The 27,102-nt window shown below is 37.8% G+C and overlaps 2 protein-coding genes and 1 pseudogene across 2 annotated transcripts; all 3 read right to left on the reverse strand.

Annotated features, from left to right (window-relative positions):
- Window positions 1-323: 323 nt before the first annotated feature.
- On the reverse strand, window positions 324-3,771 carry LOC120271753 (MLO-like protein 6). The gene is made up of 13 exons (XM_039278431.1): window positions 3,730-3,771; window positions 2,344-2,403; window positions 2,208-2,274; window positions 1,884-1,986; window positions 1,742-1,806; window positions 1,559-1,654; window positions 1,310-1,365; window positions 1,135-1,229; window positions 1,012-1,061; window positions 900-933; window positions 646-826; window positions 503-538; window positions 324-414 (listed from the first exon to the last, which is right to left on the reverse strand). Exons 1-13 carry the CDS (start codon window positions 3,769-3,771, stop codon window positions 343-345), a joined length of 957 nt encoding a protein of 318 aa, XP_039134365.1. The 3' UTR covers window positions 324-342.
- Window positions 3,772-3,850: 79 nt separating this feature from the next.
- LOC120271754 lies at window positions 3,851-15,526 on the reverse strand (annotated as a pseudogene).
- Window positions 15,527-16,362: 836 nt separating this feature from the next.
- LOC120271901 (V-type proton ATPase subunit F-like) lies at window positions 16,363-20,435 on the reverse strand. The gene is given in 6 exon segments (XM_039278588.1): window positions 16,363-16,711; window positions 17,989-18,054; window positions 18,056-18,072; window positions 18,419-18,500; window positions 18,712-18,791; window positions 20,283-20,435. Coding segments are annotated over 5 exon segments (393 nt in total). The 5' UTR covers window positions 18,775-18,791; window positions 20,283-20,435; the 3' UTR covers window positions 16,363-16,546.
- Window positions 20,436-27,102: the final 6,667 nt, after the last annotated feature.

Consider the following 27,102-nt stretch of genomic DNA (forward strand, 5'->3'; position numbering starts at 1 on the left):
AGTTGAAGACACTGATCTGTGGTTTTTAGCCACTCGATTCCTTGCTTGTTCATGCCATTTTCTCAAGGCTGCTTCTACTCTTTCAGAAAAAATCGTCGGCTTGATATTAGAACCCATCTGGTTTTCAGTAATCAATTTGATCAGAGATTGAAATTAATTTTAGGAATTTATTTGTGTTTTCTGATGGTTTGATGTGTTTGTTACCTGTGTTACTAATGCATAGAGTGGAAGGTGACACTAACTACATAGAACTTGAACAAAGAATTTCTGATGATTACAAAAACAAAATGAGATTGATTTTGTGTTTATTCATTGTATGACAGCTTAGATTAAGGAAGCTAATTACCCCAATGAGATTCTGATTAATATGTCTTCGAATTGTCTGTGGAAGCATGAAGGGTATCCAAATTCATACTGTGAAAAGAAAAATGAGAAACAACTTCAATGCATTCGGTATCGTATTGATGTTCTTGAAACATTAATGAGTTATTGTATTCCTCACCCATGTCCAAGTGAAGAAGGCAAGCTGAAAAGCATTCTGCAAGATAAATAGTCATCGAGAATACAGCAGAGATAAGTATGTGTGATAATTTTATGTATTATATCTGCGACATTAAATCAAGGATTCATGAAACAATGGAGTACCTGAAAGAGGACAAAGTGGATGAGATGGAGCAAGAGATGAGGATGTTTGAACCAGAAGAGTTCATCGGTTGGTTGAACAACGGGGTCGCCCTTAATTACATCTCCATCTCCAACAATTTGCATTGCCATCTTTGTAATGATCACTTGTAGTTTTGTTCCTACTAATAGAATGACCTGAATAATATTCATGTAACATTTAGAAATATCGTGGCTCGAGGCTCTACTCAAAATTGAAAAACGACTTACAATTAAAAGGGATAAATGGTAGCCATAGATAAGAATACCATCCTGTTGACAAACATTAATGCAATTAGATTAAATAAATGATAAATTGGAGGAATAATTGGGAGTTAGTTATATACATACCATCAATATTGAACAACAGGAAGAACACTGCAAGCAACCACAAAGCTGGACTGCAAGTAGTTAAAAAGATAAAAGCTCATCTTTTTGCTGCAAATAAAATATGAAAATCATAAGCATATATACCTTATTCCAACAACAACTTTGAAGTCCTCTTCAAGTGACCTCTTTATATACTTCTGAAAATCAAATTTAGCAGAGCTTTGTGGAGCTAAATGAGCCTGAGATTAAGAGTTAAAACAGCTTTAACCAAGGATGAACAAAAGGAAATTTTTGCGAGATTTTTAAATCATTGTCTTACCATGATAAACCCATGTCTTAGTGTCATCTGAGATTTTGCGAGACTGAACTCACAAACTGTCTAAAGAAAGCTAAACCTGTCAAGAAAGAATAGATTTTCCAATTTCTTTGAGACAATACATCAGTAACAACATGTGCAATCCAAGAGTTTCAACAATAACAACATGATACATGAGATTTTAGCATCACAGAGTATCATAAACATTTACTGAAAAACTATATGAATAATGTGTTTGACGATTACACTTACAAGCCCAGCCAGAAATTGCTGATTCACTCCAAAATCCCAAGTGCCTTCTAGTGAAAGGCCTAGTATTTCTAGCAGAGCCTAAACTACGTTTGGATCCTGCAAATTCAATTTCTATAAATAAAGTAAAATCACATCAAACATCAGTAAGATATCACCGATTCACTGAACTTTGTGGAGACATACCACATGAGAGAACTTCAGTATTCTGCTGTTTTAACTGCATTTCCATGACTTCCAGATTTTGCATCCTGCAACATAATGCCACATACTTAACTGTTTCCATAATTAAAACAAACTGATAATATTATAATTATAGTACCTTCACTTTACCTCAAAAGCATAGTGATTAGCAATGAGAACATGAAACACAGCCAAAGTAAAATGAATATATGGAGCTGGTGAAGGCATCATATGATAGGGTCCATATTCTGCAAATTCACAAACAAAATGAGGCAATTTAACATACGTCATCAAGAGAATGCATAAATTAAGAGAAAATTAATAAAACAAACTCATGCACCTTGCTCTTGCACTTGCTTACAGCACTTTACTGTCGAAAGTTCGACTCTTCTCACTGCTACTCTTCTCTTTGCATGGATGCTAATGAATTACTTAAACTTTTGGCACACATCCTATCGAGTAATGTCACTTGTCCCACAGTCAATAGCAATGGCACAGAACCCCATTAACATCAGCTCTGCCACCATAAACAGAGACTACAAACAGACTTCTACTCAAAGAATTCATTTTGCATGAGAAAGATTAAAGAGCACATATCCATATACCAGACACAGATTTTTCCAAAAGCTTTGTGGAGGCTTGTTTTGTGATGGCTGATTAGCAACCTAGAACAAGAACAAGAACAAGAACAAGATTAGAGGGGAAGAGATGCACGCACACTACAAAGTGGTAGTGACTATCATAGCTAGCTGCCTTTTGAAAGGTGGTCAATGATGTGCTCAATGACTAGAGAGATGGCGAATGAGTGAAAGCTTGCACTGATGCTAATGCACCCATGTTGGTGAGTTCACTTCAAGGCTGCGAGACTTCCTGTTTCCTCCCATGGAGTTCCAACCAACTCAAAACTCAAGTGAAACAGGCACACACACATATATACATATATATGTATGAAGATGAATAATCTAATGACGTCCACAGCAGCCGTCAGATGGTAAGCTGATGATTATAATCATCATGAACAATTCAAAACGTGTTCTACCAATGGCACGCCAGGAGTATGTAAACGGCGGTAAAGAAATTGTGCCATGGTGTTTGTAACTAAGCTAAACCATAGTTGAATGATGATCACTGGCGGCTGTGATTAAAGTCCCTGAAGAACCCGGTAATCTATGAGCCATAGCGAGATTACTCTTTCCTCATATCTGGCTATCTTAAAATATTATAAAATAATAATAAAAGGGTGATTAGTAACATTAACAGCACTGGATTAACAAACCTTATTTTAGAAAGAAATATAGATAAACAATAATGAGATTAAATAAAAATTAACTGTAGTTTTAAAGGGTGTGTGTTAATTAAAAGAAATGCATATGTGATCATTAATGATTGACAAGAAGATACATGTTACTAATTTTTAGTATCAGTGGAGATGTTCTAATGTTGCAAGTAGCACCACGCTACAACAAGTGGAGGTTGTAAGAGTAATAAAAAGAACTGTTTTCATACATTTGGATTGAAGGAAAAGAAGCAGGAAAGTTTCAGAAATTTAAAATATTAATTATTCTGAAACCTTCAACAAATATATATATATATATATATATATAGAAAAAGAAAAATTAAACACTAAGCATATGAAAGAGAGAGATCATAGAATTAATGTGCAAATTTTAAGGATGTGGCGGCCAAGATTCTATTTAATGGAAACTGGGGAACTAATACTAACAAATGATAAAAGCTAAGATAGTGATTGACACTAATCAATCTTTATATAGGGAATACGGCAATTAGTCTCTGGGACAACCTAAAAAACATTCACATAATACAGTTTTTAATAATCAAAATAAATTAAAATTATTCCAGCTTCTCAAATATCAAACAGATCATAAGAAAAAAGCTGATTAGCAACTAGTTAATCAAAGAGCAACTCATTTTATATATAATTTATTTTTTGTTTTTAAAATGGACACGGAAATGAATCTGTGAGGACTCACGCGTTGCACCCGCCTCCCAAATTTGGCCATGATCAACATCATGGCCCGAACAAAACTACATTAGAGAACTCGATTCGGAACCCAAACAGTTCGATAACTTGCCCCTGGGTATCTAAAGTTATTACGGCAGCACATGCCTCTCTCCCCAACTATGGAGAACCAATATACGATAAACAGAAAATATACTGCAAAGAAAAAGCATAGACAAACCTCTATAATATCTAAAATAGTTTACTAACCTCACGATTCCTGCATCCCCAAAATATACAGGCAGATCAAGCGCACCCCCAGGAAACCAGCTCACTGACAAGTAAAAACATATCCCTAATGCTACCACAACGAAATTACAATGATTAGATTTACATGAATGAGCATTCAGCCCTAGATTGCTTTTTTCACTGGCAGTTCTGATATAAATCCTTAACAAAGCTGCTGGGTAAATATATGGCAGGCAAATAATAACTTAACTGACAAAATAAATGACCAGCTGAATGAAACACCTTTCAGTATCTAAGGAAAGCCTATTCAAATAAGCCATAATTCTCTTCAGGAAGGAGGCCTTTATTCAAATAAAGCCTTTGTTCCTGATTTAACATGTTCTACATCATTAACAAAAAAGATTAATAACCACACTGTGATGACATGATTTAGTTGCCCTCTTCTTGAGCCTAATTCTCCCAAATGACCACAAGATGGCTTGAATAGAATAGGGCCTATATTGCACAGCTCAATTAAAAAAACAGACTAGGATTAAAAGCTAGACAACAAAACCATAAAAATTTCTCCTAATTACCACAGAATGATTCAGTTTTCTTGAGAATACAATCAGGAAAGAGTTATACATGTGGTTAATGTAAACTTAATGAAAAGAAATTTCAGAGTTAAACACAGTTTTTTTTTTTTTAATGAAAAGCGCTACACTGCAGCTACTTATTAAGAAAAGCAAAGAACAACCAGACAGAGAAACAAACAAGAAAAACAAAGTATGTTGATTAACAAGACAAGTTTCTCTACGTTACTCGAATTTGCTAGTTTGCTTGAAAAGGAAACAAAGTCATAAATGTTGAATATAAAACTAGTATCAACCACTATCGCTAAAGAGAGCCACAGCAAATAATGAACCAACTTAATAGAAATGAGTCCATGAATCATAAAGTATAGTCAAAGAAACAGCAATCAAAATGAACCAGCTAAGTTGGCAGCAGATGCTTTTCAAGTCCACTAAGACTGGTCGGAGGTGCATAAAATTTGCTCTAAGGAACCCAAGTTAAAAAGGGAGTTCATAAGTACTGCAAAGGATAGGTGCAACTCCTTGGCTTAATTTAAAGGGAAGAAACAACAATGGTCATTAATAACAAGATAACCATTTTGAAGATCAGCACAACACTTTATGAAGAATATAAGCACATGTGTTAGATCAGATAAGAGAGAGTCATACCAGTCCACATCTAGAGCAACAAAAGGAATCCAACCTTTCAGAAAGAAGCTGTGCGATGATCTTAAACAATATGGAAAATACAGTTGGTATAGATAAAGTGGACAGAAGCTTGGAAACATTTGAAAAGACAGTACATACCTGCTCAAACACGACCAAAACCACATAGGATGATATGGTCTTGCAAGTCATCAGTCCTGGGAGACAACGACAAAATCTCCTCGAGAGAACTAGAAAAAGACAACCAAACTCTAATACATGTCTCTTAAATAACTGAACATCTGATTCCAGGAAAAGCTCTGAAATGCAAAATCAGTTAGTCAAATGGCGAATATATAATCAGGAAGCTCTTGAACAACACACCATTGTACAGGATAATTGGACATGAGATCACAATGTTTTACAAATATATAGCGCAATTAAAGGCTACTGGACTGAAATTTGTGTATTCTAACAAGAAGCTTAACTAGATGCACAGAAATCGCCTTTTGCTATTGTTTGCAGTAATGATGCATGAGCTGAGTTTGATGAGGAAGGTAGTAATAACTGTGTGAGATAAATGGAACAAATACTTGTACATAACACACAACTTTATTTCCTACTTGACCGTGTGTCAAAGTAGAAAGTAAAAACTATCACTAACAAATCATGCCATAAGAGCCAAATGTAACCTGAAACAAAGGAAGGTAGTAATAACTGTAAAAGTCAAAAAAGATTGACATATACAATTAAGTGGCCTAAGAGCTTTACCTCACTTTCCACTGGCATGAAACTCCGAACATCCTGCTGATCAAAGCGAGAGGCAATCATCTGACCTCCAGCAGCAGCCATGGTGCTAAGAGCCATGAGATATGCCAGCCACCAAGAACAACAAAGGCAGAGAGTTGAGGAGACATAATACCCTACAAAAGCAGTGGCCAGACAGAGAAGGTGCTTCCTGTTTCTGCATGCATGCAACAATTCAGGAAATACTTCTAACAAACTACTGCGCCAGTTTTTCTAAAGCAGGGCATTCTTATCATTATGTACACGAGAATTTTATCAAAGGAACACAAAATGTGCACACATTGCTCATGCACCAAATTGCACACGTGCTATTAAGGTCAAAATTTTTGTTGCACCTATTTCATCCATTGCCACACACAGAATCTCCCCTCTCTGAATAATGGGACAATCACTAGGGATACCCAAGATCATTGTCATGCACAAGATTGCACTCATGCTTAGCGAGGTCATGTTTTTGTGCACGAATTTCATTGTGACCTTCAAAATCTCCTCTATGAATAATAGGAGGAGGGCAATCACTAGGGGTCACTGAGATCATTACATGACAAAATGCAGAAAATATATATTTCTTGCCCACCAAACATATACCTGATTCACTGCCTCCCCAAAAGCCACAAAAGCAAATTCTCCACCAGGCGCGAGGGAGGAGACCAGTTCTTGTGCGGCTGTGCTGGCAGAAAGGCTAAAAATCCTACCTAACCAGCCAGGAGAACCAGGAAGGGTCTACGCCACCAATCCAGAAGACTTAAAGTCCCAACAATGACAGGAAGAAGTTTAAGAAAGAACGACTTTGGATCTATAGACATTCCAACCCTGAGGCACGCCCAAATAGAATATCAATAATGTTTAAATACAGCACAAGTGAGAGATTAACACCATTTTCACGCCTTTAAACTTGCATTGGATGTTGATCTTGACTTTACAGCACGTCCACCAGAAAGAAAAGAAAAGGAACAGTCCAGAGAAGAAGCTGGCTTGACAAACTTAATTGGCACATACGAGGAAAATACTAAATTAAACCAATAAATTAACATGTTTATCAATATGAGTACCGCTTCATTCAATATAAAGTACCCTAATATCAGGGTATTCCCCACATATCTATCTGACTTTTCGAGTTTAAAACATTCTTGCTTAGAGCATCAAACACTATTGAAGATCTGCTAGTCAGCTGTCCTGCATGCATATGCTTATCAGTTTGCCCTCTCCTTATCCTGTGTTTTGCAAATCACACACCTTTTTAAGGTTTCAACACTTAACACTAGCTATCCTAATGAGTTTATCACAGCCTGAAATTTCATCCTCATCCCATCAAGCTCTCATCGTCTCCCATCTAACCAAGATTAACACAACTAATAATCAGTGCATGAAAGAAATGAGGTAAAGGAATCAGTAACTTGCAGAGTGTATGTCGAGTAGCCATACCAGTTAGAGCCCTCTGCATGTACGTGCAGTCATGAAAAAGCCAGTAGAAGTCTCCACGATGTAATGGTGCAATATCGAGTTCAACCTGCAAGGGAAAATTCTGTTTCTGCTAGTAGGAGACCAGACCAATATGCTCCCAGTGCCATAAGCCCAGCCTATATTAAAGAAGTATCTTGCAAATCATTTTCTACCAGGGCAAGTAAATTGAGGCAGCATAAGAGGTCAATGGATGTGACCTACCCGGGCAGTAAGTAGACTAGTTCCCAGAATAACAAGAGCGTGTTTGCAGAAAATATTTCTGCATTTTGATTCTGCAATTTGCTTATAAATTGGGGCGAAGGAACTGTCAATTTTACAAGAGAGTATTATCAGAAGAGTTAAAAGTTGATCTGTACATCAAATGCCAAATTGAATACTTTCCAGTCATATGTTTTTAGAACAGGAAAACCATTACCAATCGAGCCTCACAATTATTGCAGTGATAGCAACCACAGCTTTACACCAGCAGGTCCAAGAGCTTCTGCTATTGCTTGAAAACCGATCTGAGAGTAGAAATGTCAAATGCATGGATATATGCACACATATGTTCATGCATCCATATATAAGGAGTAAATAATAAGTAATAAGAAAGTTGCCTGAAAATAAAAGACCATTGTGTGTTTGCAAGGTTCCCAAATTTTTCACATTATTGAACCTGAGGAGACAAATATCAAGAAAAGTAGTTACCCCCCTCCTTTAGAAGAGCTGGGTGAAATAAAGAGGTATTAATATCAGCAAGACAACCACTGCCAGGTCCTGAGGAAGAACAATCAACTGATGTTGTCAGAGAAAGTAAATAAATAAAAATATATTTTAAGTCTTTCAAGAAATTTAAATATTTTTAAAGCAGACTCCTTCCTAAGATGTTGCAAACCTTATGTTAGCATAACCAATTTTTCAAGAGAAGAGATTACCTCACAAAAAGCAGAGAACAAGCACAGTGGAGAAAATTGGACTACTAATTTAAACCATATCATCAACCATTATCAAATAATCAAATAAGCAACATGAACAGAAAAGATGGCCTTATGTATTAGACACATTGAACTCCAATTCTTTTATAGATCTTCAGACAGATGAATGAGATGCAAAACCAAATTTGAGCATTGTTGAGCTCTCAAAATCATTCTCATAATGTTCATCAAACATCTGAATAAAAAGAATAGGAAAAAATAAAAATAATAAAAAACTTGCCCAGCATCTGATGCTCTGCTTCTGAAAAGGGTATAAATCAAAAACCAAATCTAGTTCAGCATCCAGTTCTCTGGTTCAATAAGCACCTTTAGCGACAAATTAGAATGTTTATTCGATTGGTATAACAACTTTAGCATTTTCCCACTTAGCTAATCTTTTCTTCTTCATTTTATGGTATATAAAACATTTCCTTTTTATAGTTCCTTTTATTAGGGGATTCCAGCTTCTCTTTTCTTTTCTTTCTCATTTGCTTAATTTTCTAGAGTTACCTAGCATACAATCTCAGTTTTTCTCCTTAGGGGCCCTTTGGTTAAATCGCAGTGCAGAGTCAAATTGCAATGTAAGTGAAAATGTTGTATTTCAAATTACATAAATGTTGTTTGGTTTGTTGTAATTAAAAAAATGTTGTATTTACTTTTTCATTATTTTGGTTTTAATGTAAGTTGAGGGGATATAATCACTATATAAGTATGGTGGTGAGATTACCCCATTATCTATTATTAAGACCAAGTATTTAATAGTCTTCATAAAAATTAATTTAGGCAAAAACAAGTAATTAATTTAATAAACTGTTTATAAAGTTTAAAAATAGTAAAACTTTCTTTAATTTTATGACTTAAAAAATAAGTTTATAATTAAATTTTAAAAACACTTACTTTGTTAAAAATATATTTATAATATTATCAATTATAAACTATTTTTATCATAAAAATATTCTATTATATAAATATTTAATTATTTAAAATAAAAATGTATGTACTTATATATTTCAATAATACTTTTATAATTAAATATAAGATAGCTTTAGTGATGAGATAACCATGGTAGTGAGGAGATGTCATTTACTTTACATGATGTTTCAACCTACAACAAAATTAAATTCTGACAAATTTTGTTGTAAATTGAAAAATACTATGGAAGTGAGTGAGTTATAAGTTGCTTTACATATACTACTTAGGTGTAAGTGAAATGCTTAAGTACAAGAATTATCTAGAATACCATCAAATTTAAAAAGCTAAATACAAGAATCATGTACACGGAAAAGCAAGACCGAAAAAGGTAGCACGACCATGGCGTGAAGTGCTCTCTCCTCGCTCTTGGAGTACCTTAAAAAAATTATGTTGCCTCAATATACCAAAGATAAGCAAATTTATCATTATGCATTTGGCTAGATATAAACAAGAACCTAGCAAGAAGTGCCTCTACATAAGGGAAGAAAAAAAAAGAAAGAAAAGGTCTACTCTTGACAACAAGATAGTCACTGGTAAAGATGAGCAAGTTAAATATATCAACTTAATAAGTTGATTGAAGTAAGATTGTTTGACATAATTTGGTGTCTCATTATATCTGACTCTCAACCTTGAAAATTTCAAAGCTAAACTTAAGATCCAATAAAGTAGAGCCACAGAAGACAACACAAACAGATAAGACTTCGCATTTCATCAGTCATAAATACTTTTAACTTAAAAACTAGTTTTTTACATCAGAATAGAATGCACAGGAGGATGGGTAAGATGGTAAAGGCAAGAGCATGATAGACGCTAAACTCAAGTGCCTCATTCGAAATGGAAGTATTATGGAACCATATAACATAAATGAAAATGTTTTCAAAATCTAAAAGCTACATCAAAATCAATCTGAAACATATCCTACTGATGATTAGCATTATAGAAATAATGAAAACCCTTGCTATACTCTACAGATAAGGAAATTAGTTAGGCACCATTACCAAGGGTCCATACAAGAAAGATAACCTGCAGAAAAACTTTACCTGCAAGACAACAGCCGTAGAAGATAGAGCTAGACCATTACCAATGACAATTGCAGCAGGACCTGGCAGCCCAGAGGCAAAGTGAGCAACTAACCCAACCACAGTAGCAGTTGCCAGCACCTGCAATGTAACGTTGGCATGGTCAACAGACCCGACAATATATTCTCACTGCTACATTTAACAGTAACCAGGTTTTTCAAATTATGGAATCACCTGAGCAGTGCCTAAACCAAAAACATACTTCTTCATCGAGCTTAATCTTTCTACTGAAAGCTGCAGGCATGAATCATATATTTCATTACTTTTAAAAATGAGCAAAATGAGCGTCAATACATGGGCATTTTAGGAAGCAGCAAATTTGAAGTTAAATAAGAAACTATAACAAATTACCTCAAGCCCAATATTAAATAGCAAGAACACAACTCCAAATTCAGCAATGGCCTTTGTTCCATGAGCGTGACGGATGATAGAAAAATCCATAAGGCCCAATAAGGATACCGGCAGCAAGATATCCAAGAACAGGACTACCTAAGGCATGCTCCATTACAAATACGATAATGCAGTTATTTACGCATGATGCACACAAGCAAAAACCAACCGATTGAGTTGTCAACTACATAAGAAAAAGAAACAAGATGCCAACATTTTCACTGAACTCAAAGTTAACAGAGTAAAGAAAGTGATATCTTATCTGATGATTTGCTCCCATTGAAAGTTGAGGGAAAAGATAAAGGGAAAAGGAAACCCAATGTAGGCAATGATAAATTTTGTATTGGTCAAGCATAAATTGGCCCAAACAGTGACAGGAGCATGATCTATGGCAAGGTTCAAGTGTTCAACATCACAACATAATCACATTTGTTGTAAAGCCATATGCTGGGCGTAAGGAAAAGAAACAATTCCACAAGTTTACCAATATAAGGAGAACATCCAAAATGACCACAAATCAAAAATTGAGCATTTTGGTGAGCACTTGTTATGTAGATTAAGATGTCACTAAAGTAAATGGTTCCAAGTCACAATAGCTGTTAGACTTATTTCATTCTGTATGGCAGCAATGGCAAATTCTGTCCTGGGACAATATGCTATTTATCTGGACGAACAACAAAATATAGTGAAAAACAACAGTGCAGGAACGGTTAAGATAGATGTAAAACAGAACGGATAATGTCAGGAAATGAGTACATGGTGGCATCAATGTACTGTTGGTTGAAGAATAAGAAATGGAAACAAAAATAAGCCAGAATCAAATATGGTTGACAATAACTAAGACACCAAATTCCAATAATGAGATGAGAAGAAAAATAGAAGCTCATTGTAAAGAGGGATTTCAAGATGCTTGATGGCATTACAAATACCACCCCCAAAGAAACATTTAGAAGATGGGTTTGAGAAACCACCAAAATGATTTGGATAAGGTGCAATGGTTATTCTCACAATAGAGAATTTGCACCATTAAACAGGGTGCAAACCCTTTGGATAATGTGCTATCAAAATTGGTTCACAACTATGAAACTTGTCGTTGGTGCACTTTTACCTAGAATCCACTATTGATTCTAAGGACTGTGATAATGTATTAATGCAAGCAGGTTTTTAGCAGACATAAACTGTTAACATGATGTTGGCTCATAACATATCTGTTAAGATTTTATATTTTGGTACTAGTGGGCCCTATATGGGCTCTATATGGGCTTAGGGGTGTTACACCAAAAAATCTAAAGACTTAGTAGCCCAACCCATAAACATATATATAAACTCATTACACTTCTATCACACAACCGATGCGGGACTATGTTTCCAACACCCTCCCTTAAATTCAACTCGGTCGAACTTGCTCAGACTTGTACACGCGGAGTCCATTTACTGGGACTTGTATCATTTACTTTGTGTCTCAGAGGCCCTACACACATGGACTTGTACACTACTTGTGTCTCAGAGATCCTACTCACATGGACTTGTACACCACTTGTGTCTCAAAGGTCCATTTTTTTCCTTATACCTGTATATAAACCCATTACACTTCTATAACACAACCGATGCAGGACTATATTTCCAACAATATCTAATTATTCAAATTCATATCTGAGTAAAAGGACCTGCTTAAGGCATATGACTTCTACCATCAAATGACACTTTACTACAAAGCATCTTCAATTTATCCACAAGCATGAGCTCCTAGTCAGTGGAAATTTGCAATTGTTACAAAGTTTTATGCTTGTCCTTCGATAAATATATCTTACAAACATACTATAGAGCTGAAAATTCATCCATAAGCATAAATAGAGGAAAGTTTTAAGAGTCATATAACATTAATATCATGCCCTCTCATGAGAATCTCATCCTAAAATATTGTAATTCTAAACGGGCTTAAGAACATCTCCACTTCATGCACTAGAGCATGGGGCCGCATTGACAGTGGAATTATTATGACACTGAAAAGTCTAAATATGAAACCAGGTCCTATAAAGAACACGTAAATGAAACAGAAGTGATAAAATATTAGAGCATAAACACAGGACAATGTTAGACATGCAATATGCAAAAGTAAGTATTAAAAAACCATAATCACTAACCTCCAGGTATTTTCTGGAATAAAGGTACAAATACAACACTGGCAAGAAGTAACCATAGCATGTCAAAAAGGGAAGCTTCTTCTTCATTTATCTGCAAAGGAGTTAAAACTAAAAACTTGATGCAAGATCCATAAATCAAAAACCATGAAATGTGATATTGTTTTAGTAAGAACTTGCAATATGCAGAGTCTGTGGACTATGACTTCATGGACAACCAACAAAAATAGACATACCTCTTGCTGGGGTAAGCGCTCAATGAGTTTCTTCAATCTTCTAGGGAACCTCCTTATCTCTCGAGCATAGGCTTTGCTGTTGAGGTCACTTCTTCAATACCAGTAATTATATCTTGCTGAGGAACCAACTGAGAATATTTTTCTGCTTTATTATTAAGAAACATTGTCCTGTGAAAGGGTGTAAGAGAGGGTAAGAGAAGAGAGAGCCTTTTTCTGCAACTAGCAGCAAATATGATCAAATATTAGGTTAGTCGAAGGACAATAACAAGAACAAATCAACAACGAAACAGAGTAACTAGTTCAATATGACCTTCAAAAATAACAGGTGAAGGGAATATATACAGACCATCAACATGAACGAATGAAAGAAAGCATAACCAATAACACTACATAAGAAACATACTTTTAAGAAAGCAAGGGATGGGACAAGTTTCAATGAAGCTTTGATGGGAATCCAACCTCTGTCAACTAAAACTAGTCACTGATTGCAAACCTACCAGTGGCATATGCCTAGCAGGAACATTAAAAAAAAAAAACCGATTCTTAATCAAGGCAGAAAATCTTCTAAGAAAATGTATCCACCATAAACAGTTCCAACAAATAATAGTAAATGCTCATGAACAGTTGGTAGATAAAGTCAATCCTTTTTTCTTAACTCAAAATCAATAGCCAATGAAGAGGCTCTTGCATTGACGGTCATTAGAGTCGACATTAGTGTACATCATCGGTATGATGTTGACTAAATCAACTTCTTGTGAAATAAAGAGCGTAAAATTGTCCTAGAGCTAAACTTACCCCATCCCAAGAAGCATCATGCCAAGAACCAGCTTGGGAGCTTGCTTTCTCAAATAGGCAACAAGAGCTTGGAAGAAAGAGACATACGTGATCTCTTCCCCATCTTCACTGAAAGAAAAAAACGATGCAGAGAAAAACCGAGAGGACTTCTTTAATAGTGCTTTCGGAACGTTGGGAGGCACAGAACCATCCTTTGTCAAGTCCTTTTGTTGTGCTTCCAGCTTCTTTCCTTGAAATCCATCAACTGATTTGTCAATCTCAGCTTCTGCTTCCCCATGTAAGTCTAAATTGATATTCCCATTCTCTTGATCAAGAATGTCATGAGACGAAACATAGCCTTTGGCACTTGGCCCAAATGCATCATCTGCCAATAAATCATCACCTGCCAAAGCATCTTCATCTCTTCCAATAATAGAATCACTACCGGTACCTCTGCTAAATTCCTCCTTTGTGACAAACTCTTCACTGATTACCTGGTTTTGAGAAGGTCCCTGCTGGTCAACAATATCAGCAGAAGAGATGGCCTTCTCGGCTCGCTGTAATGCAATTTCTGCATCATTCACACGTTGTGTAGCCTCAATTTCAAAAGCCACTGCCTGCTCAGCAAGAAGCATTATGTTAGCCACTTCCTCTTCTGCCTTTAATGCATCAAACTGAGCCTTCTCAGCTACCTCACTCAACCTATCCACTTCCTTCTGCAGCTCCATTTTCTTGGCTTGTATTTTCTTCAAGTCTGCTTCACAGTATGCCAAGCAGATCTCACATTCCTTGATCTCTTCCTGCGCAAGTGCCACTGCTTCATCCTCATCATTCTGTTTGGAAGTTTCCACAGGCACTGCCTCCTTTCTTATTGAATCCAAAGCTTCTATGGCTAACTGTAACCTGGCCTCAGCCATGGAAAGTGACATGGTGGCCTTCTGAACAGCTTCTTTGGCAACAGACTCTTCATTGATGATCACTTGAACCCTAGAAACAGCAGAATTAACTTCATCCCAAGTGCTTGCTGCCTCATCCTGGAGAGAGATTGCCAATTCAGAAATCCTCTGGGCCTTTTCCTCAAACATAGTACTGTTGAGACGAGAAACATCCAATTCCTTCAGAGCTTTCTGAAGCATTTCCCTCAAATCCTCTAATCCTGGGCTATCCTTCTCCTCTTCCACTGAATCAGTGGGCCCTTTATCAGATTCCTTGTCCGCGCCATCACCAGAAGAGCTTCCAACAATTTCAACATTGTGATTGCTACCATCCACAAAAGCTAAAGAATCATTTCCCTGGCAATGTAATGACAAGGATGACCTAGAAAATCTTAAAGACCTCAATAGGTCACCACTCAAAAATTCTGTGGTCTAGAACATCGAAATAAGCCATTGAAATCTCCAGCACAAGCAACCCTAACCACAGCCCGCTGCTTCCTCCTCTTCAAAGATGATACATGGAAAACCCTAGAATCTGCAAGACTACTACAACCACGGCGTCCATTCCTAAACCCCTGAGTTAAAGGCCGACAGCATGCAGTCGATTGACCAAACCCGCAAGCTAAATCCATCTCCTATTACCAAGAAACTCAAGCAAACCTAATGAAACAAATCAAGATAGTCAAATCCATCATCAGATTCCAAAAATGGCAAAAAGAAATCAAGAACATCAAAAATCAAAAACCCCTAGATAAACCATATAAAACAGGAACAACCACTCTGAACAACGCCAAGAACACTAAAGTTCATAGGAAAAATACATCATCATCGGTCACAAAAATGAAGAAACTATGACATTAAACCCTTGACATCAAACTCGTTCAACTATCTCCCTGATTGTTTGAAGAACCTCATTAACAAAAGAATCAAACGCCGAAATCGAAAAGAGAGCTCTAAAGAACTGGAAAAAAAGGAGTGTGGAGGAGCTCACCGATCAAGAGGAAAGGCGAGATCAATGGAGCTCACAGCGGAGGAGGGATCGACGCTTCATGGCGAGAGTTCAAGTGAGCGAGGGCGGGGAATACGAGGAGGACTCTTGTCGGAAAAGAAGAAGAAGCCACGGAGACGAAACCAACGGAAGCTATGGAGAGAGAATAAGATCGTCAAATCAAATGGCAGTGAGAGGCTTCAAATATAAAGACAAGAATGGACCTGAACTTTGATTTTATTTACGGATATGCCCAACTTCAACGGATTCTTGCGGAGGGAATATTCGTGCAAATATATCTAGAGCCTGATATTATTTGGAAAGAAAATGATGGGCTACATTGAAGGTCTACTTGGCACGTTTTTCAAATCTTTTTTCATGTATTTAAATAAAAATTTAAATTTTAAACAAACCACTTTGGATACACTCAAATTGGCTTCAAAAAAATGAAGAAATTTAAACACTGATCAGGCATCAGGCTTAACAAATAAAATGAGATAGATAAAAAGAGAAGACAGTTTACACTTGTGAAAAAACATAGCTCATCCATACAAGAGACACATGTGGGCACTTATTTTGTTTTGTGAATTATAAGTGTTGATTATACTGCTGGCACACAAGAAAAATACGAGATCGATAAACACAGGGGAGTTTATCCAGCCATTCAACGCCTTCCCGATGCCACTGATTCTGCGGAAAATAGGTATCTGACTCGAGAGAGCACAGAGTCGTGCGCGGGATCGTAAGGATGATCCTTGGATGGGATCTCCAATATGGCTGGAACTGGTTTGTTGTAGCTATCAACTAAAAATCTGATCATATTTGCAACCTGAAACAAATGGAAGGAAGGATAATTGGTACATAACATGGTCAAATGTTCTGCAGAATTTTTATTTGGAAGTAAAATCTGCTCCTCAGCACAAAATACAATCACTACTTTCACAGCTCTACAAAAGTATTGTCAAATTGTTTCCAATGATAAGGTTGCTGGAATCATGGGTAAAGTGTCGTTAGTGGCCTTTGAAACGTTTCGTAAGATAACGTCGTGACATAATGCATGTCACGTTTTTACGATGTAGCAGCTAAACTGTCGTCCCTACAACCTTTCACGATGGCCGACTTTCGTGTTTGGGGGTTGTTTCAGCGAAGATCTTTCGAGGTGGGACGTCCGGACGCTGGATCACTCTATAATGGCCACTCAAGACCTCGCGGAAGCGGCCCCAAACGTAAAATTGTGGGACGCGAAATGATGACAGAGGCCTACGGCACGTCGTTGATAGAACGCATCGAAATATCATGACGTTATCTACAAACATTTGCGCCACCAAAGTAGTGCTACTCCTAGAATCATCATAACTATGAAAGAAAGTGAGCAAAAATATATGCATACAACATGTGTACACAGCTTGATGGGATGAAATTTGGCATTTTGCTATCATGAATTTCACACCTACACAAGCAAAGACAAACCGGATGTGATGGCCAGAGTTGCTGAGTTGTTTATCCATTTGCCGTGGGTATGCTATTCATACAATAGAAGTTGACAAATCAAACAGAATATTGGTAACAACCTAAATCAGACTGGAAGCACGCCATCAAAAAAGCCTCTGGAATATACGATGATTTTATTCCAAAGAAATTATTAATTTGTTACAGTCACAAAGACTCATATGCAAGAAGGGGGTAGGCTGAGAGGCTTGTCCAGATGGATTTAAAAAACCAAAGAAATGTCATCCTAGATGGACCCAAGCTCTCGTTGATGTCTTACATAGGCTGACACAATTTAAAAAACCAATAGATAAATCACTGATTTATTGAAACGGAAAAACCAGTACATAACCAAAAGAAAACTCACAATCGACAAGAGAACCAACTAGGCTGACAGATTGACTCATATACAAAGTCATTGATTATATTCTCAAAAAAAAAAAATATGGCGTATGTTTCAGGCAGAACCACTATTCCTTTAAACAATCCTCAACGATATAAATAAAATATGATACTGCCGAAAAATAAATAAATAAAAGGACAAACAAAGTTTCTGATAATAGCTATAGGTGCTAAATTGCAAAAGTAACAATGGCAAAGAGGTTGATATTTACTTACATATTGGCTTATCAGCACAATTGCAATATCTTCCTTTGATGTGAACTCTTTGAATGCATCCTCGATTGCTTTTTACCGTTGTTTCTAAAGATAATACAAGCAAATGAATAGTTTTAATAAGTAAAATGGGGATGAAAGTTACGACAAATTTCAACCAAATAAAAAATAAAAAGGAATATGACTATTTCTCACAATCATAGCAACTATATCTGATCACATGCTATTGTAAACAAGTAACAAGCAAGAGAGATGTCATAGAATCAATAGCTATACAAATCAAATAATTGCAACAGATAACGGTCACACAGATTAATGCATTTTGTTAAACATAATGATCCATTTATCCCAAAGCAACTCCTCATATGATCAAATACACATCTAATGAACCAAATATATATAACCACATTGTTCAATGAGGTCGTGCACATACTTGAGTCCACAATAAGGTAGTTTGTCTTTCTCCTCAGATCAACATTACCAACTCCAGCCAACAAAAATCCAGTCACAGTATCCTGAAATGACATTAATATCAGGCTATCAATGAATTCACAATGTTCTGATAGTAAACTACAATCACTGCACAATGGTTATGGTCATAGTTTATATTGATGTTTTATTCACAATGAAATCAAGCATAACCTGCAGTAAGATCAAACTAACCTAAATATATCAAAAACAAACAGGAAAATAACCAGAAAATAATTAAGATATGATCACCCCTACCTCATCAGCAATCATGGCAATAAGGGCTGAGTTGTTAGTGGGGATCTGAGCTCTTCCAGCCATTCTGTGTATTATTATCCCTGTCCAAGAAACTATTATCAATCAAAAACTCAAATTCAACTCATTTCTGAGGAATTTTTTTCAGAATTATAGAGAAATCAAGCTCCACGATACTTCAAGCTAGTAACTTTCAGGAAATTTACAAGCCACATTACCAAACAACAAAGATCAATCAAATAAATTGCTAACACCAAACTAAAAGTTATGAGAGAAACCAAATAAGGAGATGATGAACTGAGGTTCAGCAATGGTCCTTATAATTTTCAGTAAATAGAAGCGTTATCCAAAACAGAAGTTGTTAAATTGGATGGATCAACACCGACAAATGTGATAGGATCTATCATCAATGTTTATTTGTCACCAGGTCCGGTTTTTACTAGAATTATCTTCATTAACATGCGCTTAAAAGTGGTATCACCCTGCTTCATAATGTAAGGGCGCGTGCATAGGCTTATGCAGTGGGGCAACCAACCCAAACCAGCATATCCAATTCAATTGAATTCCAATCAACAAGCTGGAGGTATGACTGAGTGGATATGCTACTATCTCATCCTAATTCTAACTTTAATGACTAGTTTAAGCTAGATAATGTCAAATAAAAGACTTTTACTATTGTTCAATCTAACAAGCACAACTTTTCTACTAATAATTCGACAAGTAAGATTTCTAATTTGGTTGGTCACATAGGAGTCATATTCACTTCAGAATTTTTATAATAGTTACCACTCAATATATCAATCTCTAAATTATCAATCAGACTGAAAAAAAAAACAGATTGACAAGCACCTCCATTTAACATAGCACCAGATACATATACCAATTATCCAAAATAAAGTTATAAACAATCTAATCACAGCAGTCATACAATAGAACTCATAGTAATTCATATAAATGTAACATCTAATAAAGAAAACCTCAAGTCTAAGACACTATAACCAAAATAGATGTATTGCAACTTTGCAAGTCCTAAATCTAATGTTTAGTAAAAAAAAAATGGATGAGAGAATGGGCTTGATTCCAATGAGAAGAACCAGAACCAAGGCAACAAAGTCATAGAATTCCACTATCTCCGTCACTAATTATTCCTGGAACGATGTCAGCATGCCTTCTCAACCATGAAGGACGAGATCTTAACCATAAAATTCCCATATTGATCCTTAACAAAGAAACCATTGTCTTGATGGGAACCAAACCCATCTCTCCATCATTCTTACTATCCTTCTTCCTTTGCTTCCTTTCCCTCGAATTACCTCCATTAAAGGACCAAATCACATCTAACCCTAACTAGCATCGAATCCAAAAGGACCAAAACCACACAAAAAATCCATGAAAGCTCAACAACACAGTAATTCAAATCTATGATATCCAAAACCCACCATCAAACCCCAAAAAATCCAAAAAAAAATCATCAGAATCACAATAAAACACAGAAATCGAATTGAAAAGGCAATCAAGAGCTCAGAAATCAAGCGAACAAGCAACAATCAAGACAAGGGTTTGCTTCCAAGTACCTTCAAGAGTCGCAAACGATCTCTCTCTTCTCTTCTCTTCTCCGCCGCTCCGAGGATCGCCGGAAGTCGCCGCTCTCAGATCGCAAACGAGAGTGCTTTTCCGTTCTCCACGGTTTTGGGCCCTTTGCTTCTGGTGTCCCGCGAGAAGCTTACGCTATCGTGAAACAGTCGAAAACGATGAGTAACATCCACACCGTTCATGATTCAATAGACGGTCGAAGATTAAGAGGACCATCTTAGTTATTTAATCACGAGGATCAGCAGATCCGAATCAAAAGAGCTTCGTGGATGTGGCGCAGTAGAATACTTACCAACTTGCCATGCAGTCATTGGTTCTTATTCTGTATTTATATATATATATATATATATATATATTTGTAAACCTTTAAAATTTAACAAATTAAAAAAAATAATAATTTAAATGGGAAAACCTCGGCAGATGGCCCAATTCATATAATAAGCGTGGCCCATACTCTTTTTGGGACCTTGGGTTGGGATTGGGCCCCTATTAATCTTTATATATATATATATATATAAAAAAAAGTAAATAAACCACAATTACATTAAAAAGAGAGAAAAAAAGTACAAGGATAATAAAACAGATAACTCCACTAGAAGTAGAAACAAAAGCACACAACAGGGGTAACAAATACTATGAGACAAAGCAGCACACTGAGGCACAATAAGGAGGAGAGAGGGACTCCTCTAAGCCACAGTAGCACATCAGGAGGACAACTAGCCGGAAAACTCATCGTGCCTGTCGGGATCTAGCTCCTCATGTAGAAGGCTCGAAAACTGGATACAGCGCCGAACCGCAGCAATAGACTCCTCAAGCTTGTGCATCTCCCTAGCATGAACCACTGGAATTCAAGAGAGGTACATATAACAAATTTTCATAAATAAAGTAGGCAAAAAAAATAAACACAGAACTGAAAACACAATTATTTCTAGCAAGCCAAATTTGCCACAAAACCACTCTCGCAACCAAAGAGCAGGACAGTTTGAGACGAGGGCTAAGCTCTCGATACCACGATCCCCATAAGTCCAAGCAGGACAAGGGGCCACATGGGAAAGAAAAAAAAGAGAGCAAGGCGGTCCCAGATGTCTCTAGCCATAGGGCACCTGAAAAACAGGTGATCAATCGACTCAATATCGGAGCAACACCGAAAGCAGGTTGTCGTAGGGAGTTTGTTGCATCTACGAGCGAAAAAGAGTGTCAAGCGTGATAATCTTCCTGTCCCGGACAAGTCACGTGAAAGCAGCTATTTTCCGTGGAACGAAACGCTTGAAGATCACCGGGGTGATACTACATCTCAACCCCTTATCGAGAAGGAATTTATAGAAAGACTTCACCGAGAAAGATCCATCAGAAGTTAGCTTCCAAGTTTTAAGATCCGGAATATCCCCAATCACAGAGGTGATTCGAGAGCTAAGTTCATTCAAGAGAGGATCTCCCCTCATAGCAGCAAAGGGGATGCCCTTATTAATCTTTAACATAATTATGTTTTATCCATTTAATGAATTATTATATAATGAATATCTATAATTTGTGTTGACTATTCCATTTTTTTTTAAAAAAAAGTGTGGTTTATTCACTTTTTTTTTTTTAAAAAAAAACTAATTACTATCATAGGTTACATGGCAAAGAGATTTATTAGCTCGATTTGGTTCCTAAAAACCTTCTTGTTGTGCATAATAAGACTCCAATTATTTTATCATCTGACTGAGTTAATAAATTTCTAATGAATTGATAAACTACTATAATTGATGCAATACTATACTTGTATGTTTTTTGACAACTCTTTTATTACACGGCGCTTGTCATTTTTATCAAAATAAATAAATAAAATTATTACTGTAAATTTAAAAATAACTTGTCATTTGAGCCCCTGCATATCAGTGAAGCTATGAGTTCGACTCCCTTTTGTCACATGGGGTGAGAGCTCGTTAAATATAACATAAATAAATTTATTGATCGAATCATATGCTCATAATCGTGCAGATTTGGCTTGCCTTTTTCATTTCAAAATTATTAAATAATTCCAAGCATCCAATAAAAGTAGCAACATTCTGCATTGAATAGAATCACAACGAGAACTGAGTTGGAAGATGTAATGCATGAGAGTAATTATAAATGGTACAAGTGACCGACATGAATGACAGAATGAGTCATGTGGTCATGAAAACATTGTATGAAAACAGGGATAAGACTGTCAATTGTGAGAGGTTTGAGTCTGACCACGTTAGTGCAACACATGGTGCCATATTTTTGACCTCAAATGGCTTCTCATTTGGCCCACTCAACCTCCCTCAGTGCCCAACCCTCTCTTTGTTCCTCCACCGCTACTCTTGTCTTCCATTCCCTTTCTTCTCAACAATCATACCCACCAAACACTTTAATACATAAAAGTTATTCACAAAATTTTGTTTTTTATAAAAATAAATTATGTACATATATAACCGCTCCTCTGATGCTCTGAACAGAAAAAAAAAAAAAAAAATCAAAATATGAAGTTTTCAACTTCTTTAATTCCGTCATCACTTATTTTTGTTGAATCAATTTCTGACATTAGATTAATTCTCGTTTATTTCTTAATATCAGATGGGACAGATGATTCATTCAATAATTATTTTTTAAACGTCACTATTATCTTTTGTTTGTCTATTTTTTCTATTAAACCCTACTTTTTTAAAGTGGATTATGTGACATATTCTTGCATTGTTTATATGGTATGTTTTATTTTGCTTATAATTGTTTTTTTTTATATAACAAAATTACAATTTATTGATTTTTGTTCTCACATGTGTCCCTTATCATATGGATTCCATAATAATACACACGTGTAAATCGCTAAAACCCTTTTAAAGCTAGAAATCGCTAAAAACATCCCCTGTTTCAGTAATCCCTCAAAACCCTCCACATTCAAGAGACTCATGAAAAGAGGAGAATAACATCGCTCGTTTCCACCGCCTACCGACGATTTTACGAAACAATAGCAACACTATCTGCTGGCCGATGTCAGCATCGAGTCTCGTCAGTTGATGACATGGACATGACTTGCGAGGACATCGAGATGATGCTGGCTGCTCACGGCTGAGAAGGTCGCCGACTTCTTCGAGCAAAATCGCCGACCCGCTGGAACCGGCCGCGAGATCATGCGCATCAAAGATGGACACAATCCTCAAGACGAAGAACAAGTTAAGGGTGTGTCTCCCAATGATGTTGTTGTCATGGCCACCGGCTGAGAAGATCGTCGAATCCGTGCTGTGCCGCGGCCAGGTGCCGACAAGATCGCAGCCCAGCGTGACACAATCCCACCACAACAAGAACCATGTAAGGAAGTGTCTCGCGGTTGATGTCAGCCGCCGCCGTCCTCAAGATCGAAGCCGCACACAATCCCACAATAAGAACAACCATGTAAGGATGTGGTTCGCAGCTGATGTCGCCGCCATCGTCCCCCGCGATCGAGCAACAGAGAGATGATCAAGGCCAATCAAAAATCGACCGTATGCTCGAAAGCTTTTTATTCAAGAAGAAGAAACTGGGTTGGCCCCGAGTCGTCTTAACAACATCGAAGAGGTGAGTCGATGAGGATCTTCCTCAACCGCTTTCTATGGGACGCGTAAGTGTAACGCTTTTTATGATATTGCTTTAAAGGGTTTCTTATAGTGTTTAACTATTTCCTAATAGTGTTTAATACCTTTATGTTATCATTTAAGTTTTCTACTTATCGCTTAATTATATATAATATCATGTAACAATTGATAATATCATTTAAATATTTACAATACGGTCTTATTATATTCAAGTATCGCTTAATCCCTCAAAGACCGCTGCAGGTGGAAGAACGACACTGCCGCAGACCACACGCCGATGCATTATACACGCTGAGGGGAAGGAGACGGTCATCGATGATGTGACTGGACGCCAGACGCATAATACAAAAAGTCGCCGAAAGCAAAGAGCCATATCTCTTACAAGAGGCGCGCCTCCATCACCGTATCGTCTACTGCTTACGTCAAAGCAGGACGACGCATCACGACACAATCATGGCTATGATCGGGATGCCGCAAGCAACCCGCATGTAAGTTCAAATTGTCATCCTCCCGATAATCATGAATGGTCACTTCCACGTCGTCGTCTCCGGACAATGATAAACAAGAATACATGCATTATTCTTCGCGTCCCGGGTACGATAAGGACGCGACTGACATGGTAAGTTCTTTAATTACGTCCGACATATCTCGCTTTGCGTATGTAAATCAAGATTCTAATCTCGACTTGCATATCTCGACACTGAATCTATTCGACCTTTTGCGTCGACATGGAGTTAGGGCGAGTCGGCGACTGCAAGTAGCCCCGCCGCGACGCCCATACGTAAACCCACGCCAAAATAAGGAAGCCGCCGATCGCTGCCGCCCACGCCACGCGGTTTATCGAGCACTCACCGTGGGCGAGAAGTTACGGCCACCGCAGTATGCACGCTCCTTACCTCGGGGACACGGTATGTTACCCGCATACTTAAGGAGTGGAGGCACCAGCTGCCCACGATAAAGGGGGTCGCACAAGCTGGTTAAATTTTGTTTTTGAATAACATGTCCCGAGATATCCGACCGCAATTTTGTTTTCAAACGTAACTCGACAAATTCAATTCATTGTTTTCGTGTTCAAGAACACGACTTGTATATCTTAATGTAAATTTTGTTTGTTTTGAATCAGTAAAAGTGTGTTAAATTCCATTCGGTTTTATTTCATTGTTTAATTTACGTTGTAATCGTGTATATTTCACTTTCATTGTTTAAATATACTATATATCGCTTAAACATCGCTTTTAAATATTTCAAATTACGGTAAAGCATCTCGCTAAAAATAACACTGCTCTGCTTAAATAAACGCACTCATTGTTTAAACATCACTGAAATATTTTCAAATTACAGCAGTATCCGCTTAAAATAACAACGTCTCTCGTAAATACATTCAATTCGCTTTAAAGAGTAAGAGTTTAACGTGGAAAGGTTCCCATCAATACACAATGTTTCCCCGTCATCGCTTGCTTATTAACAATGCCCTAGTCGGCGATGCGCTTATCAGCAAGATCGCCGATCGCGACCGATCTCGCGCAATGGCCGCAATGTAACTCGCGGACATCAAACGCCATGACTCGATCCTTTTTCGCCTCAGGCCGCCTGAGTCGCTTTCTAGTCACAAAGCGTCGTCGAAACGGGAGCTCACGATTTCCGCCCCAGGGCCCCGCTATCGCTCGGCATGGGGAATATAGCTTCCTGTACGCCAGTTTGTAATTGTCGACGCTGGCACCCGCTAATAAATCGACGTACGCTCGCGTCTCTGTCAGCATTGGTCGCCGCGCAAGCATGTTCGCAAGGGATACCATAAACTCGCCACCTTCGACTACGAACAAGTTCTCGATGGCGAGATCCACGTAGTCGCCGCGATCGTCGATCACTCGTAACGATCATCGACACAACGATCAACACGAAGATTTCGGGCCGTCCCCTCAACAATGATCTCTAACTTCGAATGTACGTTCGGGCATAAGTAGGTCTCCCATTCGTCGCCGCTTCACCGCCGTTACATAACACGCACGATCAACTCTGAACCCGCAAATAAGGTTAAACAAAGACAAACGATGGTTAAACTACTCGTCAACATGTTTAAAACATTATTGTAATTATTTAAACGAAATGATTAATATTTAAAGTCGACAAGTGTAATTAAACAAAGATTGAGAATGTTTAAAGGGTAATACTAAATGTTAGGTGTAAACCAACATTCGCGATCTTACTGAGTCGCACCATTTTTCGCCACCCAGAAACGACGAGCTTCCTTGATCCAAGCATCGAATCGATCTCCGCGACGCTCGAATACATCTCACCCCAACGATCATCTCCGAACAGAGCACTCCGACCAATGCGCTATATCCGATTTATTAATCAACCAACCGATGAGCTCGGGGTGATACGGGTCTCGCAGCTCATTCACTCTGATCATCGAAATCTTTAGCCGTGGACGCTCACGCAATGGGAAGCATATGCATCAAAGCACTCCTCCCTCAACGCCTTCCCAAGTCCGACATCGCTTTCATAAAATCGGGCCTCCAAATGTCGAAGACAAGACGCATGTGGCGAAGAAGGAAGACTCGCAATCGCGCCACAAGGCCCTCGACTCGTCTCGACACGAAGGTAATTATCTCATGATAATATCCACCCTCGTATAAGGCATCGCCCTAACTTAGATATCGAACCAAGTCCAATTGGCATCGGGTCTCGCTGTCGACTATACCGGCGCGACGTGGAAAAACCATCGTTACCATCTTTCCCTGCACCCAAGAGTATACCCCGATATTTTCCAAGGAGGCGGGTACCATCGAGAAACGAAAGAGCCTCCCCGAAGCCCTCTCAATCCCACAATACACGCCACCAAAGAAAAGAATGCACGCTTAAAACGATCACCGCCTCTCCACGATCGCACGCCGCGGATTTGTCTCGACCCATCTTTATCCACATACCAAAGCAAACAACATAGTCGGAGATGTCACCGCCGACGAGGACCACCCGGCACGCTCTTTTCCCCAACCAAGCCTCGCTATGCATGGTATGTGGACACCATGTTCCCGCAACATGTCCTTCCGAATGTCGACGGCCTCGCATGAGGGACTCGCCCCTCGAGCTCTCAATCACTCGCGCTAACCCATTTTTTGGACGCCGTATGTCGACGCCGAACCCTACGCCACCACCGCAAGTGGCGACGGGTCGATTGTCTTGATTCCGAAAGTATTTTTGTTATACTCTTTGATGCATG

The sequence above is a fragment of the Dioscorea cayenensis genome, chromosome 11, assembly GCF_009730915.1.
Source record: "Dioscorea cayenensis subsp. rotundata cultivar TDr96_F1 chromosome 11, TDr96_F1_v2_PseudoChromosome.rev07_lg8_w22 25.fasta, whole genome shotgun sequence".
NCBI classification, from domain to species: Eukaryota; Viridiplantae; Streptophyta; class Magnoliopsida; order Dioscoreales; family Dioscoreaceae; genus Dioscorea; species Dioscorea cayenensis.